The sequence below is a fragment of the Rhodotorula paludigena genome (genome assembly GCF_050403205.1).
Source record: "Rhodotorula paludigena JCM10292 DNA, Rt_paludigena_JCM10292v1_ctg10, whole genome shotgun sequence".
Taxonomy (NCBI): domain Eukaryota; kingdom Fungi; phylum Basidiomycota; class Microbotryomycetes; order Sporidiobolales; family Sporidiobolaceae; genus Rhodotorula; species Rhodotorula paludigena.
In genome coordinates, this window is record NW_027481448.1 from 191,241 (window position 1) to 208,497 (window position 17,257).

The 17,257-nt window shown below is 66.7% G+C and overlaps 8 protein-coding genes across 8 annotated transcripts; 4 read left to right on the plus strand and 4 right to left on the minus strand.

Moving 5' to 3' along the window:
• Nucleotides 1-88: 88 nt before the first annotated feature.
• Nucleotides 89-1,666, minus strand: JCM10292_006826 (uncharacterized protein; the record flags this gene model as incomplete). The annotated part of the gene is made up of 8 exons (XM_076647624.1): nt 89-193; nt 253-424; nt 493-728; nt 798-907; nt 968-1,069; nt 1,137-1,257; nt 1,343-1,562; nt 1,620-1,666. The coding sequence occupies 8 exons, from the start codon at nt 1,664-1,666 to the stop codon at nt 89-91; spliced, it is 1,113 nt and encodes a 370-aa protein (XP_076506794.1).
• Nucleotides 1,667-2,695: 1,029 nt separating this feature from the next.
• JCM10292_006827 (uncharacterized protein) lies at nt 2,696-4,157 on the plus strand (the record flags this gene model as incomplete). The annotated part of the gene is made up of 7 exons (XM_076647625.1): nt 2,696-2,723; nt 2,792-2,964; nt 3,021-3,143; nt 3,210-3,300; nt 3,359-3,506; nt 3,566-3,947; nt 4,014-4,157. 7 exons carry the CDS (start codon nt 2,696-2,698, stop codon nt 4,155-4,157), a joined length of 1,089 nt encoding a protein of 362 aa, XP_076506795.1.
• Nucleotides 4,158-4,458: 301 nt separating this feature from the next.
• JCM10292_006828 (HIG1 domain-containing protein) lies at nt 4,459-4,977 on the minus strand (the record flags this gene model as incomplete). The annotated part of the gene is made up of 3 exons (XM_076647626.1): nt 4,459-4,559; nt 4,631-4,759; nt 4,836-4,977. 3 exons carry the CDS (start codon nt 4,975-4,977, stop codon nt 4,459-4,461), a joined length of 372 nt encoding a protein of 123 aa, XP_076506796.1.
• Nucleotides 4,978-5,248: 271 nt separating this feature from the next.
• On the plus strand, nt 5,249-7,335 carry SSZ1 (ribosome-associated complex protein SSZ1; the record flags this gene model as incomplete). Its single annotated transcript, XM_076647627.1, has 4 exons — nt 5,249-5,437; nt 5,511-5,591; nt 5,663-5,745; nt 5,817-7,335. 4 exons carry the CDS (start codon nt 5,249-5,251, stop codon nt 7,333-7,335), a joined length of 1,872 nt encoding a protein of 623 aa, XP_076506797.1.
• Nucleotides 7,336-7,594: 259 nt separating this feature from the next.
• JCM10292_006830 (uncharacterized protein) lies at nt 7,595-9,836 on the minus strand (the record flags this gene model as incomplete). Its single annotated transcript, XM_076647628.1, has 10 exons — nt 7,595-8,061; nt 8,130-8,308; nt 8,368-8,468; nt 8,525-8,587; nt 8,643-8,702; nt 8,769-8,879; nt 8,966-9,197; nt 9,399-9,541; nt 9,683-9,713; nt 9,799-9,836. 10 exons carry the CDS (start codon nt 9,834-9,836, stop codon nt 7,595-7,597), a joined length of 1,425 nt encoding a protein of 474 aa, XP_076506798.1.
• A 354-nt stretch (nt 9,837-10,190) lies between these two features.
• JCM10292_006831 (uncharacterized protein) lies at nt 10,191-10,457 on the plus strand (the record flags this gene model as incomplete). Its single annotated transcript, XM_076647629.1, has 1 exon — nt 10,191-10,457. The coding sequence occupies one exon, from the start codon at nt 10,191-10,193 to the stop codon at nt 10,455-10,457; it is 267 nt and encodes an 88-aa protein (XP_076506799.1).
• A 77-nt stretch (nt 10,458-10,534) lies between these two features.
• Nucleotides 10,535-11,769, minus strand: JCM10292_006832 (uncharacterized protein; the record flags this gene model as incomplete). The annotated part of the gene is made up of 4 exons (XM_076647630.1): nt 10,535-11,108; nt 11,185-11,282; nt 11,345-11,558; nt 11,726-11,769. 4 exons carry the CDS (start codon nt 11,767-11,769, stop codon nt 10,535-10,537), a joined length of 930 nt encoding a protein of 309 aa, XP_076506800.1.
• Nucleotides 11,770-11,873: 104 nt separating this feature from the next.
• JCM10292_006833 (uncharacterized protein) lies at nt 11,874-17,231 on the plus strand (the record flags this gene model as incomplete). The annotated part of the gene is made up of 5 exons (XM_076647631.1): nt 11,874-12,127; nt 12,191-12,940; nt 13,019-16,340; nt 16,404-16,475; nt 16,536-17,231. The coding sequence occupies 5 exons, from the start codon at nt 11,874-11,876 to the stop codon at nt 17,229-17,231; spliced, it is 5,094 nt and encodes a 1,697-aa protein (XP_076506801.1).
• Nucleotides 17,232-17,257: the final 26 nt, after the last annotated feature.

A 17,257-nucleotide genomic window follows, 5' to 3' on the forward strand; every position in this document is an offset into this window, starting at 1 on the left:
TCCATCGCGACCGCACGGAAAATGCGTGTGAGAATACAGACGGCTGCAGAAAGTCGAATATGCTCCTCCAATCGAGCGCGCCAGCAATTCACCATCCAAACCTCGTGCGCAGCTCCTGCACGAGCGAGCGGATGTCTTGCGACGCGATGTAGGGCTGCACGATGTCTTGAATGTCCTCTGACGAGTCGACGAGCTGTGCGTTGCGGACGGGTCAGAGGTGAGAAGGTGAAGACACAGCCGAGTCGAACGCACCTGCGCCCCGACCATCCTGCCATCTTCGCCGAGCGCGATACTCAGCCGCCGCAGCTCCTCCTTGTTCTCAGACGAGCCGTACTCGAAGACGAGCTCGTTGGGCGGGTTGCCGACGGCGTAAGCGTTGTGCACACCGACGAGCGACTTGTACAGTGCGGCTGTCGTGTCAATCCTGAATAGGCATGGCAAAGGTTGTCAGTACATCTCAATGCCTGTCGCAAACAAGGCAAGGCGACGCACCACTCGCAGCCCTCCTCGGCCCGCACATCCTGCACCCCCTTCGCGTCGCGCTCGTCCTGCTCCTTTCGCAGCTGCTTCGCCGTGTGCGAGTAGCGTTCGATGCTCATCTTGCTCGCTTTGATGCGCGGCTTGAGCGTCTTCATCTCGTCCTCGCACTGCTTGGTCCGCTGGCCGATCTGAACGAGCTCATTCTCCTGCTGTTCGCACATGGCCGCTGCTTCGTCGATCGTGAGGCGCTGCAGCAATAATTCAACGAGAGATTGATCAGTATGCAGACCTCCATGAAATCAGCAAAGTCGACGAACCTCGGTAGCCGAACGCTTGTTCTTGAGCATGGCAATCTCCGTCTCCATCGCCTCGCACTCGCGCACGAGTCGAGCAGCGTGCTCCGCCTCGTCATTTCGTCGCTTCAGCTCTGCTCAGCGTGGGCGCGCTTGTGAGTATCGCTCAGAGGCGGAAGACGAGTGCGACGCACCCTTCTCAAGCTCCTCCGCCTCGTTGCGAATGTTCGACTCGAGCTCCGTCACACGCTCCTTCCGTGCTTTGAGCTGCGCCTTTGCGTGCAGCCGTTCCTGAGCTTTTCGCCGGAGGAGTGCGAAAGTTAGCAGAGGCCTCAGGGCGGGCGAGGAACCGCAACAGCGCACCGAATTGGTCGTTCACCTCTTTCGAAATCGGAGTGTAGCCATCAGGGTTGAGGATGTGGTTGACGAACTCGAGCTTGGCGTTTGACTCAAGGTAGGCGAACTTGAGGGTCGAGACGTGATCCTGCGAGAGACAAGGTCGTCAGCTTTCGGCAAGGAGGTCTCGAGTGCGCGCAGCGTCTTGCAAATGCAGAAGCAGCGAGACACACCTTGAACACTTTGAGGTCCTCTCCTGCGCGGTCGCGGTCCATGGCGTCCATTACGAGCCCGGAGTCGCTGTGCCCGGTCGCGCCCGTGACATCCTGCTGCGTCCAACGCGTCATGTTCTCCGTGTGCTGGCTACCTTGGCCTCGGCCATAGTCGCGGACGGGCACGGCCGAGACGAGGTCGTGTGCGCGGAGTGCTTGTTGAGAGAAGGTTGACAGAAGACTGAGCAGGCAACACCGTCAGTGTGTGGCTCGTGCACGGATCTGAGGGTACTCTTACGCATTGGTGCGATCGAACAGAGCCGTGCTCGTGTCGGCAGAAGCCATAGTGGGCGTGGTGTTGCTGAACACGAGGTCAAGCGATGAAGACGCGACTTCACGTGCGTGTATGCACTGCTACCACAACTCGGCTAGGACCACTGCAAGTAGTAACAGGCTGGAGCTGGTGCCTATCCCAGATAAACAAGCCGGCAGAGAGATTTCGACCAGCGGAGCGAAACACCGCGGCGAAATTGACATGTCCGTGTTAACGGCGACTTCGCGCGGCGGGCTCCTGCATGAGTCGCACGACGCGCTGTGCACGGCGTAATTCCTGTCGGAAGCTGCGAAAGCGCCCAACAGCGGGACGGGCGTTGAGTCCGTTCGTTCTTCTCAACCACGCTCATGTGTCGCTCACACGGTCATCCCTGCTGCACGCCGCATTGGCCAGGGTGCCAGAGCAGCGAGAGCTCCAACACCCCCTCTCGAGGTGGTGAAACACCCGCAGGCGCATGATGGCATGGCCACTGTCCCGTCACGCTGCTTCGGCGTGCTAGGGGATGGCTGCGACGACGGCGATCTCCCTCCTCAGCCGCAATGGGACTGCCCTCACCGCCCCAGGTGCCCACTTTCTGAGAGCCTGCCCCCAAAGCCTCCCCCGGGATCGCCCAGACTGCGCGGATACCACCGTTCCGCCCGGCCTGCACGGACGGATCGTAGGCAATATTGATCGCGAGCGGGGTCGAGCCGTTGCCCTCAGAAGATCTACGTCTCCAACTGCGCGGTGCTGGGGCCGGACGCCGTCCGCTGCGCCCCCTTGTGTTGTCAAGAACCTCGCCGTGCTCCGGAAAGGGCAAGAGAGCGTCTCCTTCACCTCCTACCACGCGGGGCCGGCCGGTCCTTAATCTCGACAAGACGTGCTTGTTCGGCAGTACCTGATGCACTTCGCAATCCGGAGGGTGACGCTCGCCGCCTCGACCTACCATGGTGCAGCTCGACGAAAGTTCGGCTTTTGCTTTCCCGCCTCGCGAGACCCACTCCGCCCGCCTGCTCCCCTCGTTGCATGCTTCTGCGTGAAGTGTGCACGCGCAGGTCGCGATGCCCAACATGCTGACGACGGAGCGAGGTGCGCGCTGTCGTTCCGCGCACCTCACCCAGTGGCCGGAATTAATCTGTCTTCTCTACCGATTGCAGCGGTATTCTACGCCGCTCTGCTCCCCTTGTTTCTCGTGGGCATGAACACAGTGCAGTACGTCACGTACCTGCGACACTACCGCGGTCATCGACTGTCTGCATGGCTCGTGACCGTCGCCTACTTCGCTGTCCTCGTCAAGTCGGGCTGCGATGTTGCGACGCTGGACGCCGAGGTGCGTCTCATGATTCCTGACCGAGTGCGCTAAAAGCTGACCATAGGGTCGTCCAGTACCTCGACGGCAGCGCCGTCTTTTTCACGTCCGAGTGGCCACTTTCAGCGCAGATTGGCACCATCGTCCTCCGGATCCCGCAGCTGTGCATGCATATCTGGCTTCTCGAGCGTGTTGCTGTGGTATGCCCTGTCCATTCATGTTGACCTCTGAGAACGATCACGCTCACCTCGCTAGCGATTACGCAGATCTCGAATCGCAATCTGTTGCTCGTCGGGATTGGCGCCGGGCTTTGCCTCATCGAGCTCGTAGCCAGCATCGGTACCGCTGTCTGGCGCTGTGCGTGGGTCCCGGCCCTCCCTACCTATCTTCGCTGACTCGGATCCGCGGGACCCAGTCCGCCTCAGTTCGTTCGACGTTTACGCACATGAACCAGGCCCTTGGCTTGCCATCTGGTCCTTCACGCTTTTCGCAGCAGACTTGTACCTCGCAACGACGTTCATCAGCTGCGTTATGTGTCGGCGCCGCGGCATACTCAGCGTTCGGTGCGTTGCAGCCCCTTCCCCTTCCCGATGGCCGCTGACGCCCGCCGCCCGTCTCACAGTCTCAGCCGCGCCCTCCGCGCCCTGATCCCGCTGGCGCTCTCCGCCTCGGTTCCGACCGCGCTCCTCGCCCTCGCGCTCAGCATCACCTACTTGTGCCGCTCGTCGCTCTTCCTAATCTGGCAGGGCGTCCTCCCACCGACGTATTGCGCCTGCATGCTCTTTGCGCTCAACGAGCGCGGCCGGAAAAAGGAGGAGCGCGAGCGCACTGAGGCAGACGCACAACGGTGGGCGTGCGAGCGCGCCAATGCGAGAGGAGGAGGACGAGGAGGGCGCCCGTGCGAAAGGTGGATCGGGTCGCCGGCTATCTCGCAATTTGGCGGCGCGAGTGCGGTCGGAATCGAGGAGATGCTCGAAGGTGCCAAAAACGCAGGGGGCGACCGCGTACGTCCATATTTCTCGGAAATGTCAGGAAGGGCTTACGCGCTGATCCCGTTTGTCGACGCACAGGCGTCCGCGAAAAGCTTCAATCTGGATCTCGGCGTGAGCTGCGCCTCAATGTCGCCATGCGCAACGATGCCCATCATCGAGATCACCGAGAACGAGCTAGCGCCGCCTGCGCGCGCCAAATTGACGGCGCGCGAGTGGGTCTGACCCGGCTCCCTCACCTTGTATCCCTCCCTCATACGGTGTAGCCCGCCACATACCCATTCGTACCTGCTTTGCCGTATATCTCCCATTCGTTCCGCACTCGCACGTCCCTAGCTGCAGTCGCATCTGTCGATGTCCCGTCTCTTTCCGCAGGGCGGACGTGCGAGGGTGACGAGGTGCGCGAGCGTTACAGGCTACAAAGGACAGCTGCTGTACAGGGCACTGCAACCTGTGTGTGAGGAGATCAGCGACTGCATGGGAGAAGAAGGGATGCAGCGACCACGCACGGAAGAGAGGACGACGATCAAGGCTGCGCGGCGTTTGCTGCGGCCGCTGCCTGTGCCTTTGCTGCCTCGACCGCCTTGCGCTCTTCCCTCCGTTGACTCTGGTAGTACAGCGAGCCGCCTGCAAGCCGACAGACGCGAGTCAGCCGACCGAGCATTCGAAGCGAGAGGGTCCGGGAAGGCGGCACGCACCAAGCGCCGCAATGATGGTGACGCCCTGCGCAGCTACGCGCAACCGCAGGTACTTGTTGAACTGATTGCGGTTCCCCTTCTGCAGCGCCGAGCTGGCGCCGAGGAGAGCAGCGACAGTTGCCGCGCAGCCTGCCCGCGGGTATCGCAGGGTCAGCAGCGTGTCGGCGGCCGCTTCGAGCCCGTGAGAGGGCGGGAATGGACGCACCAAGCGGGACGAGCGGCTCCTCCTTGAACTTGCGCGTGAGCTTGTCCCACTTGCTCTCGTTCAGCGGCGGTGCCTTGACGGCGTTGGCGTCGGTCCAGGTCTGCGGGTCGGCGACGGGCTCGGGGGTATACTGGCGTGGCATCGTCGGTGTGTTACAGCTGTCAAGAGGGCTGAGTGGCTGTGGCGGAACCGAGAGCGAGGCGGTGCTGAAGGAGGAGAGGACGTCAACGTGCGGCCCACCTCCTCAAAGAGGGCTAGCGAGGGTTGGGGTGCCTACGTGAGCTGTATTTGGAGTGTACAGTGGCACCAGTTTCCACTCAGAGGGTCGAGGGAGCGGTGGCCGGATCACTGCTCGTGCCGCTCGTTTTCTCTCGCCCGTTGCTTCCGCTCGTTCCCGCTCGCTTTCCGCAGAGATGCCTCCCAAGCGTAACCAGAAGGGCTCGAAGCAGAGCAGCAAGGCGCCCTCCAAGGCCGCCTCCAAGGCTCCCTCGGGCGCGTCGACCCCTCGCGCCGTCGAGCCCCAGACGCCCGTGAAGCTCGCCCCCGGCCTCCTCGGCCTCAACTTCGGCCAGAGCTTCTCGTCTGTCGCCATCATTGACAAGGTGCGCTCAGGGATCCCGCAAGTCAAGTTCGAACGCGCCCTGCTGACGCCGTCTCGCTTCTCCGGTCCCACAGGAGGGCCTCGCCGACTGCATCGCCAACGACGATGGCGAGCGCCAGATCGCGACCGCTCTCTCGTTCAGTGGCTCGGAGAAGGTGCGTCAAGCTGTCAGGCGAGCGCGCGCGAGCTGGACCGGTGTTGACGAGGTTGTCTTTCGCACGTGCAGTACTCGGGTGTCCCTGCTCGCGTGCAGCTCGTCCGCAACGCCCAGAACACCATCCTTGCGTTCCGCAACCTTCTCGGCAAGACGTGAGTAGTACAGACAACATGCTCAGATTGTCAGCTGGACCTCACCGACTGATTGCTTCCGCGCTTTGCAGGTACGCCGAGGTGAAGGATGTCAAGCAGCCGTGCAACTCTGCCCCGATCGTCGACGCCAACAGCCAGCCGGGTTTCACTGTCGAGATTGACGGCCAGCCGACCACCCTCACCGCGCACGACTGCGCAGTCCGTTTCCTCCGTGTCCTCCTCTCTTACGCGACCGACTTCCTCGGCCGCCCCATCACCGACGCCGTCCTCACCGTTCCCTCCGACTTCTCCGACGCCCAGGTCCAGGCCCTTCTCGCCGCTGCCCAGGAGGCGGGCGTCAAGGTCGTCCAGACCATCCCTGAAGCCGCCGCCGCCCTCACCGCCTACGCCGCGACCGAGATCTCGGACGCACCCAAGCTCCCCATCGACCGCAACACCGTCGTCCTCGACGTCGGCGCGACGTCGACGATTGCGACCGTTGTCGCCGTCCGCGACGGCCTGTTCCACCCGCTCGCGTCGGCGTCGGACCGCGCGCTCGGCGGCGACCTCTTTGACGAGAAGCTGATGGACTGGTTCGGCAAGGAGTTCACCAAGAAGACCAAGGTGACGGTCGAGCCGTCGAACCACCGCGCGCAGATGAAGCTGCGCCTCGCGGTCGAGGTGACCAAGAAGTCGCTCTCTGCGTCGACGAGCGCGCCGTGCTCGGTCGAGTCGCTCGCCGACGGCCTCGACTTCCACGGCACCGTCAACCGCATGCGCTTTGACCTCCTCGCGTCGTCGATCTACGCGCGCATCGTCGCCAAGGTGCGCGAGGCGGTCGAGCAGGCGCAGCTCGACCCGCTCGACATCAGCGAGATTGTCCTTGTCGGTGGCACGACCAAGCTCCCCTCGCTCGCCAACAAGCTCCTCGACGTCTTTGCCGAGTCGACCGTCGTCTCGAGCCAGATCGAGCCCGACGAGGTCGTGTCCAAGGGTGCGGCCCTCCAGGCCCAATCGCTCGTCGCGACGTTCCCGCCCGACGAGCCCAACTCGGCCGAGCTCGTCAAGCAGTCGACGACCGACGCGACCGTCGTCGCGCCGCTCTCGCTCGCGCGCCCGCTCGGCTTTGTCCTCGAGCCCGAGCTCGCCGCCTCGCCCGCCGACCTCGCGTTCGTGACGCTCGTCGCGGCGCACACGCCGCTCCCGGCACGGCGGATCGTCGACGTGCCCGTCGAGAGCGACGCCGCGTCCGAGGTCGTCGTCGCGCTGTGGGAGGGCGAGGGCTACGTCAAGGTGACGCCGCCGCAGAGCAAGCTCGACCAGGCAAAGGGCGCGCTCGCCGGCGCGGCCGCGAGCGTCGTCGACGCTGTCAAGAAGGCGACCGGCACGGCGGACGAGGACGACTTCTCGGACGACGAGGAGGAGGAGGAGGACATCCGCACGGCCGAGGTCCGCGCGACCAAGGCCGTCGCCGACCTCGTCGTCCCCGTCGACGCGAGCAAGAAGGACGCGCGCGTGCGCATCACGGTCGTTGTTGACGCGCAGGGCAAGGGCCACATCGAGGCGCACCAGCTCGTCGACGGCGCAAAGAGCGTCGAGAAGGACTTCTAGACGTGCTTTGCCCGCCCCTTCTTCTGCTAAAACGAGCGCATCCCCAAGGTCGAGCCGCCGTTGTAGACTTCCTATCGCCGTTGTGCAAGCGTGCAAGACCTCGCTCTCTAGACTAAACTCCGCCGCAGCCAGATCCGAACGAGAGTGCATTGCCCGGCTCAGCCAGAGGGCAGGTCAGGTATCACGGAAGAGACGAAAACGAGCGCGACACGTCGACGGCGGTGGACGAGCATAATCCTACACTACAGGTCCCAGTCCTTCAGTGCATCGGGCTCGCCATGAGCCCCTCGCTCCGCGCCGCCCGCGCGCCCGGACTCGCGCCGCTGGGACTCTCGTGCATCGCCTCGAGCGCGTGATGTTGGTGGTGCTGGTGGTGCACTGCGTGGTTCGGAGCGGCAAAGTACGCCTGGGCCTGGGCGTGCACTTGCGCTTGCTGCTGCTGTTGGTGCGCAACGGCGGCGGCGTAGGCTTGTTGCTGTGCCCGCGCGTTCGCCGAAGCGGCGGCGGCGCTGCCCGGTTGTTGTTGTTGTGGAGGCGGAGGAGGCGGGACGGCAGTGGATGAGGCGGGACGAGGAGGAGCAGGCGCGAACTGCTGCGCGCAAGGAGGGCCGGTCGTCCCCCAGGGGTTGAGCAGAGGCGAGAGGGCTCCTTGCCCTAGTGGTGATGAAGGTAGACCGGAAGTGGGCGAGTTGCTGTGGAAGTAGGGGTGGCGAAGGGCGGATTTGGCTGCGCCTTACGATGGCAAGGTCAGCGCAAGTCGCAGCCAGGCTCGAAGGTAGGGCGAGAAAGCGCACCCGACATGCGGCGCTCGGGGTCGATCTGCAGCATGGCATTCAGGAGATGCAGAGCGCGGTCGTCCATCTCGGGCAGGACCTTGCGCAGATCTGCCGCGCGCCAGTTCGGGAACGAGGGCTTGTAGTCGGGCATCTGCACCAGGCCGGGCCACGTCTGCTCGGTCGGCGTGCCCATCAAGCTGACTCGCCAGCCGCGTCAGCGCAAGCTTGAAGAAGGAGGGAGGTGAAGAGGGCGCACCGGAAGATGCGGAAGATCTGGTCAATCTCGCTGTCTCCCGGGACGAGCGGCAGGCCGGACGCCATCTCGGCAAAGATCGTCGCGCAGGACCAGACGTCGACCTGGCGGTTCCGCAACGTTAGTCACAGCACGACTCGGGGTGATGCGAGCGGCTCACGGCAGTCGTGTAGTGCCGCCCTCCGAGGAGGACCTCGAGTGGTCGGTACCAAAGCGTGATGATCTGCTCGCAAACGCGTGAGCAAGTAGGTCCGTAGCGAGGAGGCAGCACGCCGCACCTCGTGCGTGTACGTTCGTAGCGGTACGCCGAATGCGCGAGCAAGCCCAAAGTCGGCGATCTGCGATCACGAGGTCGGTCAGCGAATCGCGACCTGCTCCGCGCCGAGTCGCACAGTGGAGCGCACCTTGAGGTTGCCCTGCTTGTCGATGAGGAGGTTCTGCGGCTTGAGGTCGCGGTGCAAGATTCGTCGCGAGTGCAAGTGAGCGAGACCGAGGAGCAGCTGCGACATGAACTTCTGTGCACGACCGAACCATTCATAGCGAAGCTCCGTCAGTAATCGGTGGAGTGTCGTCCGGAGCGACCCGTATCCTTCAGACGCACCGCGACAAGATCCGCAGGGAGGCCCCTCTTGGCGCGCCCTTTCCCCTTGACGTTGTGCGGCAGCCCCTGCGGCGGGAGCGGGATGCTCCAGTTGCCGTCCTCGTCTACGGCACCTGGTGCAGCGGCGGCGGTCGCGACGAGCGCGGCGGCGTCCATGTAGCGCTTGAGGTCGAGGTCGAGGAACTCGAAGACGAGCGAGAGCGACTCGTCGAGTTGGATCACGTCGAGGAGCCTGGACGCGGCGCGGAGAATAAGTCTGAGTACTTGGCCTGCTCGCGAGCGGGGCAGGGAGAGCTGGCTTCGGCTGAGCGGGAAGAGAAGCTGGCCAGAAGGACGACCTTCCCAACCAGGTTGTCGCGCCCTCGTCGCCCAGCGCCGCCCCTCCCGCGCGCGCCTCGCGCGCCAACGCACAGAGAAGGAGACGGCCACTCACTTGACGATGCACTCTGCGCCGCGGTGCTGGCTCTGCCCGAGCTCGATGAGGACGCTCACTTCGCGCAGCGCCGTGCTCGGCACGCCCTCGTCCTCCTCCTCGAGGCGGATCTTTTTCAGCGCGACGACCGCACCCGTGTTGAGCTGGTCATGCGGGTGCAAGGTGGCAGAGTCAGCGCGAGAGGAAGAGGGAGGGCTGGCGGAGGACGCGGGCACGCGACACGACGCGAGGGGCAATATGACGAGGGGAGCGGGAAGGGATCGCGGCGAGGAGCTGGGGCGCACCTGCTTGCACTTGTACACGGTGCCATACGTCCTGCGAGCGAGCTCGAGCGCGTCAGCTGGGGTGGTCGGGCGGTTGCGAGGGGGTTGCGCGACGAGCGAGAGGGAGGGCGACGGACCCTTCGCCGACCTTTTCGAGGCGCTCGTAGTTGTCCATGGCGAGGTGGGCGCTGTTGTACGCGGCTGAGCACGCGTCTGGCCGGCCCGAGGGGAGACGGCGGCCGGTGTGAGGGTGAGAAGCGGAGAGGGAGGGTGGGGCACGGCGAGAGAGAAGCGGGTGAACGAGTGTGGGTGGGTCTGGGTCGGCGTGTCTGGTCGCAGGAGCGAGTGCTGCACTCTGCGCTGCCCACGAAGCGCGACTTTGCGTGCGGGTCGAGGGCGATCCCCGTCTTCGTCGTCGTCGAGGTGCGCGCCGTCACGCTCCCGCTCTCCTCTCTGCGTCTCGCGTGGTCCGCGTGCTGCTGTGCGCGACAGTGCGACCTTTGGACCTGCACTTTCACCCCACGCAACGATGCCCCTCGACCCGGCCCTCAAGCGCGACCTCGCCCTCTACACGCTCCTCTGCTCGGCCGTCCTCGTCCCCGTCGTCGCCCCGCTCTCGCCCGGCTCGGCCGCCCGCTCCCAGGCCCGCGACCTCGTGCGCTCCCTCGCCCAGGCCGCCGCCGTCCTCGTCGGCGCGACCGGCGCCGTCGTCCTCGGCGGCGGCGCGCTCCTCCTCGGCGAGCGCGCCTACTGCAAGGTGCGCGCGTGGTACAGGGCCACCGTGCGCGGCGAGTGAGGCTTCGGGTACTGATCGGGCAACAAGGGCTACGACTGCGTCTGTACTGTACGGATACTCAACGACACCTCGGGGCATCACCCCGCCTCCTCCCCGCCCCGCTCCCGCTCCGCGAGCGCAACCTCCCTCCTCCCGCGCTTGACCCGCCGCGCGCACTCCCGGACGCGCCGCTCGAGCCCGACGAGCGCGACGCACGCCTCGGCTGCGCGGACGAACGACGCGGCCGACGAGCGCAGGGGCGCGGGCGGGAAGGGCGAGAATTGCGCGAGCGGGGAGGGGACGGCGGGTGAGGCGGTGGCTGCAGCGGGAGGGGAAGGAGCACGTTGGGGCGATGAGGCGGAAGGGGCCTGGTCTGCGCGAGAGGGCGAGGACGAGCGGGATGGAGGACGGCGCTGTCGTAGGCTGCTGCCGCGACCGTCCACTCCGTGTTCAGCATTCGCCCCGACGGCTTCTGTGTCCCCTGCCACCGGAGGAGGAGGAGGCGCAGGGCGCAGCTCGAGCGCGAAGCGCAGCGTGGAGGTCGACGCGGAGGGGTCGTCGCCCTCTGCCGAATCGTGCAATGCGCTCTTCCCCTCCGCGCTCGTTCCCTCGGCGTCCACGCTAACAAACACAGCAGATGCCACCCCGTTCGCAGCGACTGGCGCGATCGAGCTGCCCGCAAAGACTGGGTGGGGTCAGTACGCGCGCGGAAGCAGGTCCTCGAGCGGGAGCGGGAGCCGAGACGCACACGATGCGCTGCGACGCGCGCTCGGCGAGGTCGTAGCTCGCTGGCCCGACGCGCGTGGGCCCGAGGGCGACTTTGGCGCGCGCGAGGTCAAAGTAGCCCTGCACTTGAATCGTGGTGAGCAGGAGGGGGAGACGGCGGGAGTGAAAGAGAGGGGACGCACGTCCTTGAGGTGCTGCTGGAGGGTCGTGCGGGCGCGCTGGTAGTCGTCGAGTGCGCTCAGGTAGTCCTCGAGGAGCGAGTCGAGGTCGTCGCGGAGGGCAGCGAGCGGACGACGAAGAGGTGCCATTTCGTGGGGGTCCGAGAAGTGTGGCTGGCTGTTGAGCCAGTAGAGACGATCCTCGGACTCTTCGAGCTCGCCTGAGCTGCCCTCCTTGCTGGAGAAGCCGAGGGAAGGAAGCGAGGGTTCGTCGCCGCCTCGCCTCGTCGCCGCCGTTCCCGCCTCAACCCTCGCCCCGACCCGCGCTCTCGCCGCCGAGGAGAGCGCGCGACCGCTTCGAGCACTCGCAGCGCATCCACGCGAGTCGCACCGTCCAACCCGCACCGCCCCACGCGCCCTCCCCGCCCCGCTCGAGTCGCCGCAAACATCCCCTCTCTGCGCGCCCTCTCCGCCTCGCCGCCCCTCCGCGCACGCACGGGCCGCACACCGACTCGCGAGCTGCACCCGGCGACTGCTGCGCGGAGCGCTCTCGATGGACTACAGCCGGCCGGCGGCGGGACCGGGCGCGGCGGCGAGCAGGAGCGGCAGCAGCAGGGCGCCGTCGCCGCGCTCGGTGGGCCCGCGCGACGACGACAAGAGAGAGTCTGAACGCAGGAGGAGGTACCGCGACGAGCGCAGGGCGGACCGCTCGGAGCGCTCGGAGCGCGACAGGGACCGCTCCACCCGCGACCGCGACCGCGACCGCGACAGGGATCGCGAGCGCAGCAGCAGGAGCGAGGGGCACCGGTGCGTTGCTCTCTGTGTTGGTAGAAGAGCCACCTTGTACTGACGTTCATCGCTCACGCGCAGACATAGCTCGTCTCGCCGCCGTTCATCCTACTCACCGCCACCTCTCCCTTCGCCTTCTGCCTCAGCGCGACACGGCTCGTCTTCCCGCGCATACGACCGCTCGCCGCCCCCACCGCTGCCGAGGCGCCGTTCCCGCTCCCCGAGCGTCTCAATTCCCGCAGCGTCCGCTTCCTCCTCTTCCGCTGCCGTACAACCGACACCAGCAACCCTCCCTCCAGCAGGCGCAGTAGGCGACCGCTACGCTCTCCCGCCGCAGATGCTCGGCGGGCAGCGCGATACCGGCTGGGGCGACCGCAAAGCGCGCCCGCAGCGCGACTCGCCCGCGTCCGGCTGGCAAGACGAGTGGTCCGACCACCACCCGTCCTCGTCTGCACCCGCGCCGCGCTGGACTACGCCGTCAGGGTGGGGCTCGCCTTCGCCGCGCAAGGTCTCTGCTGCTGCGAGCGGGAGCGTGAGCCTCCCGCCGCCTACGGGCAGCGGCGGAGGCGGGTTCCAGATCCCGTACCGCCCGAGGGGGCACAAGCGTGCGCGCGACGACGAGCGTGGAGAGCGCGAGGGCGAGGGCGGCGAGAGGGACGAGGGGGACGAGTGGAGCAGGGCGGGCGGCACGGGGGGGCGGAGCAGGGAGAGGGACAGGGGCGACGGGGGGTTGAAGGGGCAGGGAGCGGGGAGACCGACGTTGCTTGGTGGATATGACCGTGAGCGAGGGGGAGGAGGCGCGGGGAGACGGGTGGTCAGCGAGGGCAAGAGGTGCGTTTGGATGCTTCGCTTCGACAGCAATTCCTGACGGAACAACGCTGACGATGACGCTTGTTGACCAATGTACAGCTACAAGTACGGCTCGCCCCGCTACGGCGATTTCGACTCTCCCATCCCTCCCCTCCCCAAGCACTCGAAAGACCCGTACGCGCGCTCGCGGCGCACGTCCGTCTCGCTCCTCTCCCGCCTCGACCAGCACCAGCACGCATCCTCGCCCTCTCACCGCCGCTCCCCTTCGCCGTACACGCGTCCGTCGCACGACCCGGTCGCGGCTCGCCCGGGCACGAGCTTCGTCAACGGCGTGCCCATCCCCGCCTCGCTCCCGCTGCGCCCACCGCCGGGCTTCTCGGCTACGAGTGCGGCAGCGGCCGCCGCACGGTCCGAGCGGGAGAGCGGCACGCCGCCTCTCCCCGGCAGCCATGCGGTCTTTGCGCCGAAGCGCGAGGAGGACGCGTCTGACGTCGAGGAGGGCGAGCTTGAAGAGGGCGAGCTCGAAGAGGGTGAGGAGGAGGGCGATGGCGATGGCGCGCGCGGCGCGGTGGCGGCAGAGGCGCTGCGGAGCGAGACGCCTCCGTTGCCGGCACCGCCGCCGGTCAGGAGGGCCGAGACGCCCGAGCGGGACGCGACGCCGCCGCTGCCGCCAAAGCGGAGGTCGTCAACTCCGCCGCTGCCGGCGACGCGTGTTGAGGCGCAGGAGACGACGGACGTCGAGATGGCGGATGCAGGCGCTGCACCTGATCTCGACGCTCGGGCGGAGCAGGGCGAGGCATCGGCCACGCGCACCCCGTCTCCGCCTGCACCAGCGGCGCTCGAAATCACGAGCGCGCGGAGCGAGACGCCGCCGCCGCGCGTCGTCGTCAAGGCGAAGGAGGAGGAGCGCGAAGAGGGCGAGGTGCTCTCTTCGCCAGTCAAGATTGAGGACCCTCAGGCTCTCCCCGCCGCCCCTTCGCCCCCGACACCTCCGCTTCCCGAGCTTGCGCCCGGTCCTACTTCCCTCGCACCGCAGAGGCCGAGTTCGGCCGCCGCGCCGCTCAAGCCTTCGCCGGCTGCGAGGCAGCGGCCCCTCCCGCCGCCTCCGCCGCCTCCCTACATCCCGCCGGCGGAGACTGTCTCATCCGCGCCCGTTTCGTCCCCTCATCCCACCGCTCTATCCTCGGTGCCTGCGCCCGTCAGTGCGCCAATACTCGACCCCTCCACTGCTTCGCCTACTGCGCCTGCGCTCGCTTCTCCGCCTGCGGACCGCCCGTCCCGCCCCTCGCCTCCGTCCGCCATCAGTCCGCCTCTCCCATCGCCTCGCTCTCCGCCAAGTCAGCAAGCTCTTGCTATATCGGAGGAGGCGAAGCCTGCCGATGTCGTCGCTGCTACAGCAAAGCCGGCTCAAGCGCCCGATGTGTCATCTGCTGAGCCCACTACCGCGCCGGAACCGCTTGTCGAGCCTATGCTCGCCTCGATTTCGGCGGCGGAGGCGCCGATTGTCGCGCCCGTCCCGGTCAAGCCGAGCTCGCCTCAGCCAATCGACTCCGGGCTCTCGACGGTCAAGGCAGACGAGCCGCAGACGGAGGGCGGCGACGTCGAGATGGCGGAGGCGCAGATCGCGCCCGAGTCGCTCGTCAAGTCGGTCGACGAGGACGCCGAGATGCAGGACGCGCGTGCCTCGCCTGCACCGCTCGCGCCCCGGCCGACAGACGAGAACCACCATCACTCGCCTACGACACCGCAGGACGTGCGCTCCCCTTCGCCCGTGCGCGGCTCGCCGCGCAACGGCTTCGAGGCCGTCATGCGGGAGCATGCGGAGGACGAGCTGGACGACGAGGCGCGTGCGCAGGCTGAGAAGCAGCGCAGGCTCGAAGACCGCCTCAGGTTGACGGGCGGCATCACGATCTGCACGCTCGACGCCGCTGCGCGCGACAAGCTGTTCGGCGCGACGTGGGAGGCGTGCGATGAGCCGCATCAGCGGCTGTCACTCGCGCTCTTTGACGTCTTCTCGGCGCGCGACGAGCGGCGTAAGGGCAAGGCGATCGACCTGCGTCGGCAGTATAAGGCGCTCAACGACGACTGGAAGGAGCACTGCAAGCGCCTCGATAAGATTCGCGACCGTGTGCACCGCCGGCCTGCACCAGGCGCTGCGGCAAACCAGCAGGCGTCGACAGCCCCGCAGACGCCTTCGATCGACTCGGCCGGCATGCCCTTCTACCCCGAGCCGACCACGCCCGGCCCGTCGCTGGTCAGCGGGCGCGCGAATCGCCGCAATGCGGGCGCGAATGCCGCGTTCGGCGGGTACGGCGACGCTGTGCGGTCCGAGGCAGAGTTCCTCGAGATCCTCGCGAGCCTCGAGACGGCCGACCTGCGCGACCCGGATGCTCGCGCCGCACGCACCGCCGCCGTCGTGCCCGACATGGTCATCGACGAGAGCGAGCGGCGCGAGGTGCTCGAGCTCGCGCTCGACGACGAGCGCTGCCGCGTCGTCGACCCGGTCGAGACGTACGGCGTGCACGCGCCGCTCGACGTTTGGACCGAGGACGAGGTCGAGACCTTCTGCAAGCGGTACGCGACGCACCCGAAGCAGTTTGGACGCATCGCACAGGACCTCGCCGACAAGTCGACGGCGCAATGCGTGCTCTTCTACTACCGCATGAAGAACACGATCGACTTTCGCAGCCTGTCGGACCGCCGTGGGCGCGATGGGCGGCGCAAGAAGTCCAAAAAGCGCCCCGAAGAGCAGCGCGGCGGCAAGGGCTCGTCGCTCCTGTCGAACCTCAACAAGAAGGCTCGCCCTGCCGCGCCGCTCCCGATCGACGAGCGCGACGACGAGGACGATGGCGAGAGCGCGCCCACCTCGCCGCGCATGCCCGGCAGCCGTCTCTTGCCCGTTGCCGAAAGTCCCTCAGGCTTTGGCGCCGGTTCGTCTCGACCCACTGGTCCAGCGCTCGAGGACCTCTTCGACGACGACGCTGCGACGCCTCGTCAGCCCGCCAAGGTTCGCACGGCTTCCGCGACACCCAAGAATGTCGCACTCCAGCTGCCGTCCGAGGGCATGATGGAGGCCGCCGAGGTCCTCGGCGCGCTTGGCGCAGCGAATGAGGACGTCGGTGAGGCGGGGGACGGTGTCGGCGCCGCGGCTGTGCCCTCGACCGTCGTCAAGCTTCGAGTTGGCAGCACCGGCCGTGTGCGCAAGCCCAAACCCGTCGATCCGGACGCACTCGTTCTCGACGATCCGTACGCAGTCGATCCGGCAACGGAGAAGGCCAAGCCGAAGCGCAAGTCGACGACGTCGTCATACTGGACCGTCGCCGAGCGCAACGAGGTGCAACGCCTCATCGCTGCGCACGGCACAGACTGGAAGAAGGTTGCCGAGGGCTTGGGCAACAAGACGTGGGTGCAGTGCCGCAACGTGCGTCTCTCGGTCTTCTCGCAAGGTGCGGCGTGCGAAGCTAACCTCAAGCGTTGCTCGTAGTGGTACCAGAACAACGCGAAGAAGCAGAACCTCGTCGACCGCGTCAACGAAGGCGACGAGCCTGACCCAAGCGTGCGTTCCGCCGCAGTCTGCGCTCTCAGCCTCGGTCTGTACTGACGGCCCCCTCAACAGAATGTCGCGCCGGCCTTGCCGCGCGCGGGCTTTTTCGATGCGCCGGATCAGCCGCACCTCCCTCCTCTCCCCATCGGCGACACGTCTCCGCGTCGCGGCTCTGCCGGACAGACCGGCATGAACATCCGCAACATGCTGAACGACGATGCCCAGGTCGACGATGCTGCCTCTTCGACCCGCGAGGACTGGTTTGGGTCGACCGCTGGCGACGGTGCAAGCGTGACGACTGAGGACGACGTGCAAGATCTGCGCCCGTCGTCGGCGCCGCACGCGATCGAATCGGCGTCGAGATTGGCGAATGGCGTTACCGCGCACTTCCGCCCGACCCCGCCTCTCCCGTCCTTCCCGTCTTCCCTCTCCGACCGTCGCTTTGACGGCGCACCGCGCCTTCCCTCGTTCTCCTCGCAGTGGTCGCGCTCTCCTGCGTCGCCCTTCCCCGCCTTTGCCGGCTCCACGGCCTCCGCCTCGCCTCTCACTCCCGCCACGCACGGCGGCGAGTTGTATCGGCGTCCTCTCGATGGGCGTGCGCCCGACTACTTCGACGTCAAGCCGTACGAGCGATACGCGCGCAGCGTCGAGCCCGCTCTGCCAAGCGGAGCGCAAGTGCCGTCGTTTGCGCCCCGGGCTGCTACAATCTATTCGCAGCCGTCCACCCTCCCGCCGCCGCACTGGTCTCAGGACCCGTCACGGCGCTGAGCTGAGCGATACTCTCTTCACACGTA